General features: G+C 34.9%; 2 protein-coding genes across 3 annotated transcripts in view; one reads left to right on the top strand and one right to left on the bottom strand.

Annotated features, from left to right (window-relative positions):
- Positions 1-18201, bottom strand: part of LOC126974903 (protein outspread) — a 304871-nt gene that overhangs the window by 51475 nt on the left and 235195 nt on the right. The gene's annotated exons all lie outside the window — the stretch shown is intronic.
- LOC126974996 (transcription factor Adf-1-like) lies at positions 11293-14758 on the top strand. The gene is made up of 2 exons (XM_050822783.1): positions 11293-11455; positions 12031-14758. The coding sequence occupies exons 1-2, from the start codon at positions 11323-11325 to the stop codon at positions 12579-12581; spliced, it is 684 nt and encodes a 227-aa protein (XP_050678740.1). The 5' UTR covers positions 11293-11322; the 3' UTR covers positions 12582-14758.

The following is an 18201-nucleotide window of genomic DNA, read 5'->3' on the forward strand; positions in this document are numbered from 1 at the left end:
ACCAGAGGAATCACAGGAGCGTTGCTGGCCATTAAGGAAGGTGTACGCGCTTTTTTGGAGGTACCCATGTCGTATCGTCCCGGAAACACCGCACCAGCAAGTTCATTCCACAGCTATGTAGTACGCCGTAAAACCGCACTGTGGAAGACCGCTACACATCCAGATGGTGGAGATGATATCCTAACTTGTGGCGTGTCGTGTCGTCGAATTTGAATTTAATATTAATTAAATTTAATTGGCAATAAACTAACTAAAATCAATATTTTTATTCAAAATATGTTTTCTAATTCACTTCCATTCTTCCCACTAGGTGTGGTTCATTTTTAATTAATTCACAATCTATTTGTACTGTTATTAAATTAAAATTATCGATATTACTTATTATAAGCTACATACATTTAATAGTTTAAGTTAATTTTACTATCCGATAAGTAATTTCTTATTAGTTATTACTATCTTATTATATAACAGCAATAAAAGTTTATCACGTGATTTTGCTGTGCCATTTTACATTTCCTTTTAATGTCAGCGCCGACGACTTGGGGCACTTTTAAAGGGTGGAAATTACAGTTAACTAACTAGGTATTAAAATAACCTGTAATAAAATTCACATTTTATCAAACACTAAATGGAAGTTCCCAGTAAACAATCTTGAAGTGGTATTTACAGTTTTACGCCGAGGAGTTATGTTTCTTAAGTCAAGATAAGGTACAATATTAAGTATAATCTCACGTGCAATTACCTTATTAAACGTTGCTAATTTCTCTTTAAGTGTAGATTTATTTGTGTACAATCCAAGTATAAAGTAGAAATATAGTGTTGACCCACGACTTGGCCCTTGTGAGACTCCATTAGATATTTATTATTTATCATAATATTTCAGTATAAGGATCACCGATCACACATCTAAATTCAGTGATGTGCGTTTTTGCTTCAGATTGTTAATCTGCGCGAAGCCTGAGACTAAAACGAGATGTAAAAGTGCTCTCTTTCAAAGAGTCCACAGGCTCATTCAATAACAACAGTTTAGAACATATAAATTTTGCATGTTGTTCAGAAATGGAATCCATTCCTCATCATCTAATGCCAGTTACAATGTGTCTTAGTTAAGGATGGTACTAGTGGCATAAATTAACACCATTATGTTATTTACGTTATATTATGACATGTTTTTTATTAATCCGACATTCTGACTCCTCTTTGATATTGTATTAAAGCACACCAGTAATTAAATTATATAAATTCATTTATATTTTTATATATATTAAAATGTAATCATTTTTAGCTAGGACTTCTTCTCCGAGTTAACTTTTAATATGCCAAATTTCCCACTTCTCTGTGCGCATAATGTGCTTAAAATTGATCCAACAATTACGCAGCACGTATTTATAAATAGATAAAACGTGCTGTTACTGTAACATGGAGGTATTGAATGCATCCAAAGTGAACACTGAAACTTAAACGTAGTACAATAATAATTATATACCAAGCAAGTAAATATTCACAACGCAATAAATAATAAAGCTGATCTACGAGTACCTTTTAGCAGCAAGAATATAAATTTGCCTACAACAGCCATATTTACATTCATTTACACGTCTATAACTTGTTGCTAACGAAATTTGAATAAAGCAATAACCCACATCCTTGTATCTTAGTTAAGATAAGCAAAGCCAATCACATAAACATAGTATTGAGGAGACCGTTAAAATAGGCACAGTTATGGTCGCCTACGCAGGTGTCGATAGTGTCCCACAGTCCCAGTCATAGACCTCGCAGGGCCTTGTTGATAGAGGCCGCACCGCGCACTCTATACCGATATGGTATCGAAAGATTTATGGATATGTAGCGATTTAATGCAAGGTTAATTCCCAACAAGAACTTTTAACCTCTTAAGGAGATTCTCGTTTGTAAAACATAATAAGTTATGGAGAGTTTTAAGATCGTGATTAAAGAAATCTTCTTTGTTAAGATAAGGTAATTTTTGAGTTTTATGTATCTTTATTGATTCCACTTTCTGTTTGTGTTGGCAACACAACTGCAGTCATGATTTATAATTTCGTATTTATTAGTCAAACACTTCTATATTTATTCGTATATGAAGCCTCTACGGGAGTGTGATTGATAAATAATCATTATTGTATAAGTATACATTTGGAAATAGATGGTTCATTGTTCAGAATCAAACGATCTAATAGTAATATTATGTAATTTTCGACGTCCAATAAGTGATTTAAAATTATTTTTTGAATAAAAATATATGAATATGAATTTAAATTTGAAACTAATTCCGAGCAGTGGGTATCTAAGTGGGAATTCTTGTATATTAAATCACTTCCGAAAATCATTTCTGTGTGCGAATTTTCGATAGATTACAAATCAATAGAGTGTCTTTACAACTGAAAGAATAAACTGTGGATGCCGTGTAATAGGTTAGCTAGGGTTACGGGCTCCTTCATAGGTCTTGGTATTCAATTTTACAGTAAAATACCAGACAGTACACAGACATACAGATGGCTTACTATAAGTACGGCAGATTATCTATATGATCTACCTGATACATGGTTCTTGTCTGGCTCTGCGCAGGCCGCTTAAAATTGTATGTATTGTATTAGGACGGCTAACCAATTTTGTTAATATGATTTAAAAGGTTGGCTGGGTTCTGGGAACTCCTTAGCAGATCTTCTCCCCGTGTAAAAGCCCCTTAACCAACTGCTTTTTGAGGTTTACCAAATGTTGTTGCAGTATGTTATGTTATTATCTCTCCCTCTTATCCGAACGTTTCAAACTGGCAAAAACATTGTAGTAATGGAATGCCAAGAGGCGGCAGCAGGTCCCGAGCCCATTTAGTCCAACTTCACGAAACAGTATGCAATCATCTAACATTTGCATCCGCATTGAATCGATGCCCCATAATTGGCGGTGTCCCACATTCGCTGTAATGTATTAACTGCCAATAGGCGAGCGCGATAGCTGTTTGCTGGTAATAATATATGCTGCGAGTGGTGACACGTTGCGCCAACTTGTAACGGATGTTGATTTCAAATTATAATGAAATTATTAACATTTTACACTGACGGATGTGTTTCAGCACCAACGGTACGAGAATACATCGGGCGTCAATCGCAGAGTTTAAATTTTAATAATTCCTTGCTTTGTCAGAGCGCTATGCTAGCATGGCTAGATTGGCAAGATTATGGATAAATGTTTATAGCTGCTGAGCAGCGCTACAAAATTCGAAAAGATTTATGAAAGACGTAACGCTAAAATATGACACTAAAACCATGTTATTCACAATTTCTGTGTTTTTAAATATTTTTGTTAAGCAAGCAATGACGTAATAGTATTTTTGTTCAACAAAAACAGTTGCTTTTTAAACCCTATTTACTCTTCACACCAAATACCGACGCTTATTATTTAAATATTATATTGGCAACTATATGAATTTTTGGCAACTATTTGGCAACTTTTGGCAACTATCAGAATGGCAACGCATGATTGAAATATATAAGTAATAAAAAATGTTTGTAACCTGCGAATCTGACCATTAATATCTATACTGTACTATGAAGGGATACCGAGAAAGCTTTCGTACAAAAGCAAATGTAGATGAATATGACGGTTTAAAATTTTGAAAGTGTTATGATGTGTGATGTAGCTGGGGTATTTTCTACAACTGCATATCTATTGTGCCAATTTAGCATAGGGGTGCAACCAAGGAGCAATTTTTGTTCAAGGAAATACGACTATCCAATAAATCACAGAAGAATAGTACTATTAAATAAAAACAGTTGACTACTTATTGACCTGTGAATATCTGTAACATTGTGCGCACTTCTACTTGAGCACAATTCTTACTTGCTCATATATAAATAATATTGTAAAAGAAAGTGTGTGTTTCGGTCTGAAGGGCTAGTGAAATTACTTAAATGAGACTTAACGTCTTACGTCTCAAGGTGACGAGCGCCGTTGTAGTGCCGCGGCCGCTTAGAATTTTTTTCATTGTAATGGGCCGTGCGTATCAATTGCTATCTGCTGAACGTCCTGCTCGTCTCGTCCCTTATTTTCATAAAAAAGAGAGATATTTTTAAACTTGTATGGCGGAAATTTTTTACATTTCCATCTTGATTTTTATTTTTATTTTGAATGGGCCGTAGTATAAGATTTTTTTAATGAGATAAAGTCACAAGATTAGTAAACCGTTCCACCTGATGCCCATTACAATGCAGTTCCTTTCAGAATTTTTTGAAAATACTAAAATCTGAGCGACACTGCATTGACTGAGACATAATATGTTAAGTTGGTACAGCCTAGTATTAGGCGTTAAACCCGTCCTGAGAGGTGAAAAATCGGCTCCCGCTGAACTCCCCTAGTTGTTAATGGGAAACCAATTCGACACGCGATTCGCCTCTATATGATGCCTTGCATCAACAGGAATCGCTGACTCGCCAAACGAGTCTGGGCGAGAATAAATTCATAATAAATAATAATAGATTTCTTAATAATAACATCTAATTAAATACATTTTCAACGTTTTTATATCCTAAGGATCACCGGATGGTATATGTCGATTGTGGAACAGAAACGAGGTGAGGTGTGGTCCATTGTATTCCAGTGCTGCGGTAGGTATTAGAATAATGATTGTCCGCCAATAATGAGACATATTTACGTGAAACTCTGTTATGCTATCAGAAGTGTAATATCGACGTCCGGAATCACAAACTGTGACGGAATGATTGGAAATCTGTATGTAAGGCTTAATTTATAAACTGGAAGCGAGTTGGAATACATATTGACAATCAAATTAAATTCATATCATATATGTATATTTAATATTACATTAATTAATATACTAGCGAGCGCCTGCTACTTTTCCCGCGTAGATTTCCGCGAATAATTTTATCGTTTATGAACAGGAAGGATAACAAAAAAAATTACAAACAGACAAACCGACACAAATATTAACTTTATTGGCTTCAGTTACATGGGTACAGTGTGTCTCAACTTTTTTTATATTTAATGTAGAAATATGGCAGTGTTACGAATTAATGTTATCTATGAAATTGAAATTATTGTGTATTTGAAGGTTACTTTAGACGCGCCTACTTTATCGGTCGGCTACGTAAACCTTCTTTCAGGGGCCCAATCAGTCAGAGAAAACATATCAGAATAATTTACACATTTAATTATAATTGTATTTATTGTAAGTGTTATTAGTTTATGAATATAAATAAAAAAAATTGTATTCGTAATCTTATATCTTCTCGCATTAATAAAAGTTTCACGTCTGCTGTGTGATACACACAGTTTTTTTTGGTTTTTGTGAGACAAACAATAATTGTTTAAAAATTTTAACTTATTAAACTAGTGACATCTTGTCTTGTTATGTGTTAACTTAGCAGCAATAGCTTTTTTAGCTTAAAAATGCGATATTTATTAGAAATAAGTACCCAAAGATGGGAAAAAATGTAGTAGCGATCTGTTCCTGTGTGTCTTTACTTTTTTATTTTGAGAAAACTTTGCATGAACATAGCCTGATATAAGATTTTAATAGCCTAACTTGTGAGTTCGCTTAAATATAAATCGTGACTACACCAAATTCAGCGAGAACGAGATCACATAAAAATATATAATTGCATTCGCTGCTCGCTCACAACTTGCACCAGCCAGAGATAGCAGTACACTTCCTAGGCCAGGTTTGTTTGCATGGCTATTAGGGCGTCTCGTCGTTCGCGTTGATAGCGTTTTTGTATCGACTAGCGGTCCCTGCGGCGGCCACTCCGCTTCACTCCACTCAATGCGGTTTCCACAGACAACAATACGTTTTGTAGTTTGAACTATATTACGGGAATGCTACACCATAGAATATAATATAACTAAGAGGAGTATGTCATTTTTTTGGTTTCGTAAAAACTAAAACTTTGACATTTTCTATATCAACCAAATTGCACCAAGAAAATGGTAGCCGGTCTGTAAATAAATATTGTGTTTAACATACATGGAATTGAAATAGTTTAACAAAAGCCAATCTGGACTTATCAAAACTAACATAACTAACTAAAAAAAAGAGTGTGTGTACTTATGTACACGCGTTAGAAGTTATACTTCAATGGCGTATTGAAAAATAAATCAAATTTTAACAAATCGTTAAGATCAAAGATAGTATAAACACTCAGCATTTAAGGTTAATATAAACAAGTATAGATTTTTTTTATTTATACATAAAATTTGTTAATATACCAGAAATAAAAAAACGGAAAGTTTTTTTTTTTTAGATTATAATGTAAGTAATAATTTTTAATTAACGATGTAAATAAATTATACATACCGACAATTAACCTCAAATCTATAAATGCTCTCAAAACAGTTTATTCAAATCAGTTTCATCACTAATATTCAATATATTATATCGATATATTAATAAATTATTCGTAAATACTATCACCGTTGTATATGAAATTGATTTTATAAAAACACCAAAATAATATTTATTTATTCACACTGTTTAATTGTACTGTTACGAAACACGTGTTCTAAATATAATAATACTAGAATATACAACTTCACATAGTTATCGATTTTCATGCCACCTAGAACTAACTTCACGATGTAGAATTCAGGTGTCGGTGTGCGCGCGCATCGTAGAATCATTTTTCTCCATCGCGCCAAAAGAAGTATAACTTCAATATAATAATAAATTTGCTACTTACTATTAAGATAATATAATATATAATAACGACTAGCTTTAACATTTATACATAGTTATAAGTTATTTTATGAAGAGAAAATATTTTTTTGTATTTTTTTATGAATTTAATTCATACGTCATGCATGTAAAACTACGTCTGACTCTCCAAGTGCGAGGGACACAGGTTAACAGAATTTTTTCTTGAGAATATTGCAACCGCATCCCTTTATTTTTAGTTTTGTGTTATAGTAGCTTATAGCCCCATTTTTTGACGTAATGTACGCCCATAAGTATGCTCAATTGGCATTTCCAAAAGCATTCTACCAAATTCGAGCTAATTTTTGTGTCATACATAACGTGACCATTTTTTTTAAAGGTACTATAATAGGTAAAATACTTCATTAGCGGCGTTGAGCACTTTTCTTGGGATGGGTATAAAAATGTTAAATTCGCGTTAGGACACGTGACATGATCGAAAATTCGTAAGACGTCGTTAGTCATACATCTCCATGACCAAACCACCTTAACATTTCCATTTTATTCGCACCATTGTGTTTCTCAAATCACTCTTATTTATTGTGTAATTAATAAAATGGTGCAATTAATAGAAGCAAAGAAACAGTTACATTATCAGAAAATTCCTAGCTAATTTTATGAATTTAAGTTTGAGTTTGTCTGTCACTCTTTCACGCCTTCAATATTCAACGAAATCGCGGTGAGGAACTAGTATTCTATAGAAAATCGATATCTACAAGCTACGAGTTGAAAGAAGGATAATAATTTAAGCAATAATTCCGAAATTGTTTTGCCGTTTGGTGTTGACACTCTTGGCCCGTGGGGCCCAGAGGCGCGGAGAATGTACAAAGTACTATCTACGTGCCTCAATGGGCTATTCGGTAACCCAAGCGCTGTCTATTTCGGTCAACAGAACAGCCTAGCCATCCAATGCGGTTACGCTGCCAGTATTCTTGGTACACTTCCCCGTAGTGATAGTTTTAATTTAATGTACATTATATATGTACATCTTATGACAGGTAGTATTGTAAATATAATTAAAAGATTTGTTTTGTTTGAATAAATATAATTCCGAAATTATTAGCATGAATTATTGTAACTTGCAAGTCATTCGAAGGTCCGCACCGCCATTATCGCAAACAGTTCCGCCAGAATGTATTTGATCAAGATTGCGAAGATAATGTATGATGCGGGGAACGTCGGGACTCACATACAGCACAGCGTACCTCATGACTTATGTAGATCGGGTACATTTGCATCCCAAGTCGCAGGACTGCGGAGTGCGCCGTAATGACTGCTCGTGTGGTGCACGTTAAAGGAGTTCGCGGTTAATGATTTACAAAAAAATGAAATTCGAGGACAAACGAACAAGCGAGGAAATCATTGAAAAGACCACCTTTTAATAATCGTTCTATTAGTTTTGATCTGTATCTATGTAACGGAATCTTTCAAATATATTCACACCACATGCAACACGTATGATTTACTTTAATTTGCACTTATATCAAGAACTGATGACAATAGAATATTTTCACTGCCTTATATGAAGGCCTCACTCATGTTCTCAACATTGAGCTGTTCAACCTCCAGAAGACTCAAGACTTTAACCATTAAGAAATGGTCATTCGTTACTTCACGAAAATACTTATTCAAAAAACCATAAAGGCAGGTAACGGTTATTCCTCTGATATCAAAGAAAATAGCAGGCGGTGATCACTTACTGCTATGTAATCCGCAGTATAATACAAAAATCTCCTGGAAGCCAAAAACAAATCGACTTAACACATTGATGGGTGCTGTTATTTCACAGAGGACCCCTCAAGGGACAAACTTTCTTACGCGGAGATTTCAGTTACATATAACTTTACAAAAATCTTAAAATTCAATAATTGGTACTTTAAAAAAAAACACAAACATCAAACTTAAAGACCAGTGGTGATGACTTACCATCAAGTAAAGCTACAGACCGCTAAAGTACATTAGTTTGTTCGTCGAAAACAATTAATAAATAATACGAATTCTAATTTTAAAAATCGTTAAAGCTCTTGAATTTCCTCTAAGCATTTATTTTTATACTTTAGTTTAAAGAAGTTTATAGTCGCTTAATCTTATAACTGGGCCCGGCAATGATCCCGCTAGAAGTGTGGCCCGCCCCCGAGCTAACTGTGCTAGCGCCGACAACGCGGCGGACAGCGCTCTACACAAATTATTATTTATTATCCACGTTTCAGCTGTTCAGCCAACACATTGGACGAAGCATAACCTATGATCAATTCATTCCTATCTGATTGTAAGTTCGAGACACTTACATGCAACTATTATGTACTATGTAAATTGAACACCATGACATCTCTTGTGACAAATATATTGATCTATTTTATGTATAAAATAAAACTGACGAGGAATTTTTGACTTTCGGCCGTTTTCAATAACGTATCTCTAGTTACGAATATATTGCTGTCACCGTTTGATGATAAGATCTTATCTATCCATAGTTCCTGCTGCCGAATTCCACCTTCGCACGACACGCCACAAATTAGGATATCATCCCCACTATCTGGATGTATGGCGGTCCTCCACAGTGCGGTTTTCAAGGAGCTTTCTTCCACATGCTACAAAGCTGTGGTATGAGCTTCCTTGTGCGGTGTTTCCGGGACGATACGACGTGGGTACCTTCAAAAAAGCGCGTACACCTTCCTTAAAGGCCGGCAACGCTCTTGTGATTCCTCTGGTGTTGCCAAGAGAATGTGGGCGGCGGTGATCACTTAACACCAGGTGACCCGTACGCTCGCTTGGCCTCCTATTCTATAAAAAAATATAGTTATATCCAATATAGTTATAGTCCAATGCAACAGGTTATTAAAATGCAAGTAAGCGTAAAAGGATAGATTTGTGTACCTCTAGTGAGTTAAACTTAGGATAGATAGGTTATTGAATACGGCCTTAAGTATATTATAGAATAGAATAGGAATCTTTATTTACCACCGGGAGCAGCAATAACATGTGAAGGAGCCCTTAAACCTAGTTAACCTATTACATTGCACGTACAGTTTATTATTTCTTCTTGGATTGAATGAATTAAATCATAATTTTAACTTGCAATGACTATTGTTTTTTCTAACATATACATTATATTCATATATTGTGAGGGAAGGGTTAGGATGGATACTAACGAGATTTTTTCCCGAAGCGAGTCTCTAGGACACATATTATAAATTGCGTAAAATAAGTTTATGGGAAGTACACAAAATAGAGCAAATGAGGTGAATTCACATCAGTCAACTGTTTTTTTGTTCTTTTAAATGGCAAAAGATGCAGAACTCAATCTATTTGCTAAATTACTGATATAAGAGTATCTTTGTAGTTTACTATCTCTGGTAATGCCAAGAAATACATTCGAATCTACTATTCTAACTTCCTCTGTTTGTTATAATACCATAATAAGTATTGGTCCCAAAAAAAGCTGAATCATTAGTAATTTTGTTTGGCGGTTCGAACGAGTAATACTTACCAAGTTACACATTAATATTGTCTCCTGTGTCCCATTTTGTATGCTTTACTTAATTTAAATATCATCAAAAACATTTCTTTTTTATTTCCGCAGATTTAAGTGTGTCGTATCAGCTTGTTATAAACAGGTCTATTTATGAGCATTAGGTACGTTGTAAATAAACAATACAAAATAATTAATGATAATCACATTTTACGATTTCATTTTGACGATCGCATGACCGTGAATATAATCCGGAAACGCACAAGTTTATACAATAATTGCAATTACAAGATCTATAAAACGTTTATGTGCATAGCTGTAAGATCGGTTTTATGCGATTGCAATTATTTCTATCACCGGTATTTTCAGGCAGTAATAGATTCTAATGGTATCTGTAATATTTTAATTTTATGGAATTTTATGAATGATCCGGTTTAATCTACTAGCTGACCCGACAGACGTTGTTCTTTTCGTAAAAAAATAGCAAACTGGCATTTCGTAATATCCCAAAAATTAGCTGCATAAAAATTGCATACCTACTTTGTGTAATGCAATCACAGCGATTCGGTACTCTTTATCACCTTACTCCATTTCAATATCGCAAAATATTGTACAATATATTGGCGCCAAAATGAGAAAACTCAATCAACAATCATAATATTATAAAAATGACAGATTCCAAATTCAAATGTAATATTTTGTTTATTTTTAATTGTAACATAGATACTGTTATAATTAAAAATAAACCAGACTAAGCCTAGCCAGACTAAGGAGTAAAATAGCAGACAGTTATCTATAATGTGTCTATTTTTTTATAAATTAATTAATTAGGGAATGAAATTGGAAGCTATTCATATATGTACTGATAAGCGGGGAGGAGATCGGCAGCGTATGACGTGCCGTCTGTAACGCGGTATACGTAATTAACTAATTACATAGGCACATTCATGATTCAACGAGCAGGTAGAGCGTGAACATAGCAGTACGTTAGCGGGGGACTGGTGTAAGCGGGCGAGCAGCGTGTGAGAGAGACAAATAGCGCGGACGTGCAGCGTACGAGCATGAGCGGGGAGCGGCGAGCGGGCAGTCGCGCCAATCCGTGGGCAACAGCGGTTGCGTTACTGTCATGTCATTCGAAAATATATTATCAAAAGTTAAAAGCCATCCAGTGCTGTGGCTACCAACGCACAAATTCTATAAGAACAGGACTGTAAGAGGGAAAATATGGGGTGATATTGCAGAGGAACTTGGAATGGACGGTAAGATACTTTTAAATGTTTTGAATATCATACAATGAGGTGAACAGCGAACCGCCTCACAGCCGCCGCGCTGTATCACATGAGCTTACTGACTATGCGTAAACAACGACTTGTTGTAGTAATAACGTTGTTGGCAGGTAATGCGCAGTGGGTAGAGCATCATTGTTGGTTATCATAATTATTTATTCTCAGCTGTTGAACTTGTTTCAGTATCATTCAATATAATTCATACCTGTTATGAAATCTATCAGATGCGACTGAGTACCAAAAATTATTTTTTTTTATATTAGACAGGCAAACTCCTGCTCCTCGCCCGTCACGTATCAATCAGTGTTTTCGGTTTTTTGTAATTCTTATGTACGTTTGTTTACTCACAGTGAGTACGGTCATTAATAAATATAGTAATAAATGGTACACACACTATCACATAAATCGTCTAGGTCCTAACTAGGTATAAACCTACTGTGACGGATATATCAGACGATATAAATATTTAATTCAACATAGGTATATTAAAAGCGAATAACTATACTATTATTTATACTGCATATATACACAATATATACTTTTTTCAGAAAGAGTTCTGAAGAACCGTTACAAATACTTAAAAGATCAGTACAGGAAAGAACTTAAGAAGGTGATGACGAACGTGGTAGCAGAGTCGCATTGGCAGCACTTTGATGATCTAGAGTTCCTGAAAGAGGAACTGTTAACGGATGATGGTAGGCTTAAATCGAAGGAGACAGAATTGGATGACGACCTAAGACAGGAACCAAATAACAAAAGAGCGAGAAACGATTCGACATCAACGCCAGAAGGATCTAGATGTACAAACTCTCCAGATATGTGCAAGAATATATCATCGAAGTCAGATTCTGAAAAACTGGTAATGGTACTCAATCGATTGAACAGGATCAATAAGAATTTGAATACAGAAATGCGAAATGATCCAGATTATATGTTCCTAATGAGTATTCTACCGACGTTTAAGAAATTATCTGAAATACAGAAGTTGATGCTGAGGGGGAAGATGAATGAGTGGCTGTTAGAAGCGCTGACCCAGAACGAGAGTGAAGTTCCAGAACCTCCTATATTTCAATGTAAATATGAGATAGAGGAGGATTGAACACGAGCACCAGATTCTCATGTTTTTTTAAATGGCCTTAATATACAATTTTGTGGTCATAATATAACGTACGATCTATGAATATCATAATACTGAACTCAACAGCAGTACTATAATGGAATTTGTCCTGCAATTAAGAATGCTATAGTGTTAACAATTACTTTGTATTTTGAAAGAGCATTTAAAATGCGTGTAGGTCGTAAAGCATTGTGTTAAAATTCGTTTTAATCACGTCTGCGTGTTCGTTATATTATTTAGATGGATGATAAGACTGAAGATCGTAACTATTACGTGGCATTAGATGCAGAGTCCTCCACGACTTCTCTATGAGAGGAAAAATGTTTTTAAAATTAATAATGGCGCATTTTTAACTTGCTGTTGCAAATAGACAGTGACCTGACATGATAAAAATGTTTTTTTTGATGTAACTGCTAGAGTCTGTGACCGAATATTAAAACTTCAACACCATCTGCCATTTTAGTTTAAGTTTTTATTTTTTTGAAATTAAGGTAAGGTAACGCACAAAAGTAAATGAATACCGTATTAAAACTGGAACTGAAAACGAAGAAATATTGGGAGGTTTGATTAACATTGGATGTCTGTAATCACGAGACGTAATTTTAATTTTGATTTCCAGTAATATGGGTCCAATATTTTTAGTAAGTAATAAATAAGTATGTATGAATGCTCAAATATTGTTAAAGTTTGAGTAAGTTATTACCGGATTGTGTATGCGTTATGTTATTAGCATCAACCAAAATAAGTTTGTAAAGTTTAGAAAAATACATTTGTTTTGTATTAATTAATTCAGCAAAGTTAAATCCCCTAAATTAGGTATACCATTGTGTAGAGGTTATTACAATAGAATCTAGAATATTGTACTTTTTTTGCGTAGGCTAAAATTATTTTTTATTTTTACTTAAAAGCAATAATTGCCATAATATATATTAGGTATTGTAAGTAAAATAAAGATTAAACGACATTTTTATATTAACGGGAACTAACGGACAATTGGCTTTGATGAACTAGACCTTAAAAGAAATGAGAATCTAGAAACCAGAGGCCTTTAAAATATTAACCTTGCTGATCTTCGAGGTTTTATTTTAATTAGAAATAGTCGTAAGACGAGCATGACTTTTCTGTTGGTAATTACAATATAGTGCCGCTTAGGATTTTTGATTGAACTCAAAGTCACTTTGAGACCGCTTTGATTAAAATTCGCGGCAGAAAATGACGTTGCTGGCCTGTACAGAAGCCTCCCCTTATATCATTTATACGTCTAGATAGACTTTGACTGCTGTGAAAACGTCAGAAAAATTGAGTTTAGAGGTAACCTATATTTTGAGCAATTCACGCACACTAACACAAAGTGACATACAAATCGCAAGTGTAAGGCCGGGTTCCCAGTATGCCGAACCGGCAGATTTACCGGCTCGGTAAAACTGCCGGAAGAGCTAATAGCTAAAGAATATATATGAAGCTGTTCACATTATGCCGCATCCGGAAACGGCATTTTACCGAGCGTTTTGTCACTGCGAAGTGCCGGTAAAACCACTGGACCGTAGTAATGTGAACAGCTTCATATATACCTATTCTTTAGCCAATATTTTGAAGGCTATGCTCAAGCTTTGATATTAAACATATTACTCTGGTTTTGTTAGCTTTCTTATGGTATTAGTGTGACTTAAAGGTCTTAGACATAGCCCAAATGATTGCACGACGGGCAGATGGCCGTTGGGACAGTAAAGTCCTCAAAAGGCGACTACGTACGGGAAGACGCAGTGTTGGTAGGCAAGATAGATCGACGACCTGGTCAAGATCGCCGGAAAACGTTGGATGAGGGCAGCGCAGGACCGATCACCGTGGAAATCTTTGGGGGAGGCCTTTGTCCAGCAGTGGATGCCTTCCGGCTGATGATGATGAAACGTCTTAGTTGCCAGTCATAAAATTATTAAGCTTGGAAAGATGACAATAAAATCAGACTTGTAAAATTACGTATTCAACTGCTACAGCTTTGTGGATTTCTGATCTATTGTATTGTTCGTGAGTTATATTAAGTAATAATAATGTTATTGTTCTAAGTTAAAATAAATATTTTTAATACACATACATTTATAAATATTTTTAATTCTATCCAATATTATACCAGTTTTGATTAATAAATGGTTTGAATTCAATATATTCTTCTCATATAAAAAAATACCCCAAAGTAAAGCAATTTTTTTAAATTTATTCCATGAGAAATATTTTTGAGATAAGTTAAATCACTGCCACCGGATCGGAGACAAATGGCGCTCTGAAAGAGAAGAAACGGAGCAAGGCACTCGAATAAGATTATTTCTTGTACTCTAAAAATAATATCACATAAAGTATACGTAATCGCTAAGGAGAATGATAATCTTGTCTCAGGCTGCTACGAGTCTGGAGTCACAGCAGAATCAATAAAAAAGTCATTATAAAACCGTAATACATCTACCCTAGGTCTATTCTATGCTACTTTAGTAATACATACCTACATGGGTATATATTAGTAACTAGTGGCGATCCGCGCGTCTTTCACGTGTCTCCTGACACACAAACAAAAGCACGTGACTTAAAATGTAAACAAATTGTTTAAAATGGTCATTGTTGGTATGTTCTGTAACTCTATGGGAAATGTTTGTACCTTTTTTTAAATGAAAATAAGGGACGAGACGAGCAGGACGTTCAGTTGATGGTAACTGATACGTCTTGCCCATTACAATGCAGTTACACAAAGGATTCTTGAAAAACCCAAATATTCCAAGCGGCACTAAAAATACGCTCTTCACCTTGAGACAAGATGTTAAGTCTCATTTGCCCAGTAATTTCACTAACTACGGCGCCCTTCAGACCGAAACCCAATAATGTTTACACATTACTGCTTCACGGCAAAAATAGACGCTGTTGTCGTACTATATTGTCATAATCTAGCCGGCATCCTGTGCAAAGGAGCCTTCCACTGGTACCTGAATAGCTTTTGATCCTGACCACCTAGAAAGCCAAACTCAACCATTAAATTTTCTCATCTAGACCTTTCCAACGATATAGCATAGGGTTTTGTTGTATTTTTGTGGTTTGTGATGATTAAAATTACCACCGCTGTCTCCAAGCTTTATATATTACAAGCTTATACCCGCGACTTCGTCCCCGCGTGGAATACTTACTTTGGGCAGCATTTTATTATTTTTTTAGGACGCTGCTGGCGGCGCTCTCCTATGTTAAAGCGGATATCAAGAATCGAACAAATGTTTATAATCAATCTTATCAAGTGCCTAAATACAAAGTTTCATGGTTTTATCTCCGAAAATGAAGAATTCCCATGCAGACTTTTATCCCTTATTTCGAACCGTTCGTGCCCTTTTTTAAGAAAAAATAGTAGCTTAGGTCTAGTCCATAGTTCCTCAACCTTATTTTGCTCACCGCCCACTTTGAGAATATGTTTTTTTCTAGAGTATTTACGTGTATTTTTTGCCTTTTAAGACTATATTTTTTAATCGACCCATTGCGCCATCTCATTGCCCCCTAATTTTCTCTGGGTCTTCTACTGCCCCCCAAAAGTCTCAAAAGGGGGCGTTATCGCCCACGTTGAGAACCTATGGTCTAGTTTATTTTTGTACCAACTATAATCAAAATTGAATTTGGAGTTAAGTTTGAAAGCGTAACGTTCGTTGGACTTCCATACGAATTTCAACCACTATTTCATCCCTACACCGGTCGAAATATTAAAAACGTTAGAATAAATATTTATTTATTTTTTATCAAGTGCCTAAATACAAAATTTTATGGTGTCATCTTCAATAATGATGAACTTTCATACAATTTCCATACCCTATGTCTACCCTACCATTAACTTTTCCGCAATTAAAGGTAGCCTATGTAAATTTCATCAGAATCGGTTCAGTGGTTTAGGAGTGAAACCGTAACAAACAAATAGACATCTCATTTATAATATTATTAGTAGGGATAAAGATAATACGATGATAATGAATCCATTGAGCAATATTATCACAACAGAACGTGTAGTGGGATGTTAACAATACAATTGTAACTTTCCCAACGTTTAGTTTCATTTGGTAATCAAATGATGACGCTGAGATAAAGAATGTTCTCATGCTTTTAAGAAACTAGTGGAATCAAACCCACGCTCCTTCAGCGGTGAACTAAACTTTTTTTTTTTGAAAAAAGTTACGAGACGAGTACAATTGCTGGTACCTAAGTGATACGCCCTGCAGTAGCCCTATTCTTGCAACATAACGAGAATAGGATCGAAGCGATTCAAAAAAGGTAAATTTCATATTCCTATTACACTAATTGACGGTTAGGTCGTGATTGTGATGATCTTACGTTCCGATTTAGGGAAATCGTATAATGCGTATTCTCGTTAAAAATAATTAATTAAATACAAAATCGAACGTCAATTGTTGGTTTTTTTTCGGCACTGTGAGACATAAGATGTTCAGTTATCTATCTTGATCTCGATGATACTTGGACCATACTGCTTCACGGCAGAAAACCGCTGTGGCACTTACACACCTAGACGCACTGACGTACAAAAAACAGCAATTTATTAGTAGTAGTTAATAGTACTACTTATTTCTTTCTATACAATACTAAATAATAATGATGAGTAAATATTACTGGTATTTAAAGCATACATCGTCAGTCAGGGTAGATATAGCCGCCGAATACCAAGGCGTTCGAAGGTCGGAGCTAGTCTGTTTCATCAGCCATTTGCCAAAACTAACCTTAAGCAATCTTCTCCCATACCACGTCTATCAAGACTTTATAACTGCAACTGTAGTGAGGTAGGTTTTTTCGTTGACTGAGTTAAAAAAATTGTTACGAGATTGTTAGGCACCAAATGACATAACTTTTTTTTCAAATTTGCATGTATCTTGATTTTGTCATTTTTGTTTTATTTAATACTAGCTGATCCAGCAAACTTTGTATTGCCATATAAATTGCAGATTTCTTTTCTACTTACCTACTTCACGCTTATTTTATATTTTGGATAATTCACACTATAGTTTTATAAATTATATAATAGCCTATGAGTTATTCTGGTGGGTATGGTATGGTGGTATAATGTTTCATCAAAATCCATTCAGTAGTTTTTGCGTCAAAGGGGTACAAACATATATCCAGACATACAAACTTTCACATTTATAATATTAGTAGGATTATTATTATTGGTGTCACGAAAGTAAAGACTGCATTTTATGACACCTTCATTTGTTGTACATTCAACTCATATTTCGATAATATTCAATATATTTAAGCGTATTAGAATGTCACAACTACTGGTTTTCTTATAAATAAACAAATACTAGGTTCCTATGGAAAAGAATAACCGACTAGCGTCACCCTAAGGCGACACTAAATGCCAGCGACCTTGAGTGATATGAGTTCACGGCTGCCGGCCCGCCATCTACGTAACAAAGCCAATATTTTCAAAATTCTTGCGTGGAAAACAGATTATATGCTTAAAATCCTCGTTATTCACTACTAATCTGAATAAATGAACCTACATAAAAAAGTACAAGCTATAAGAATAACTTTTCTGAGAGAAGTACGAAAAAAATGCGTCACGCCATTCCAA

This window comes from Leptidea sinapis, chromosome 34 (assembly GCF_905404315.1).
Source record: "Leptidea sinapis chromosome 34, ilLepSina1.1, whole genome shotgun sequence".
In the NCBI taxonomy this organism is placed as follows: Eukaryota; Metazoa; Arthropoda; class Insecta; order Lepidoptera; family Pieridae; genus Leptidea; species Leptidea sinapis.

Bases quoted from the DNA above. Each gene is read 5' to 3' on its own strand.
- LOC126974996 (XM_050822783.1), top strand. From the start codon at position 11,323: ATGTCATTCGAAAATATATTATCAAAAGTTAAAAGCCATCCAGTGCTG. The intron at 11,456-12,030 runs GTAAGATACTTT...TACTTTTTTCAG, and splicing joins AGAGGAACTTGGAATGGACG to AAAGAGTTCTGAAGAACCGT.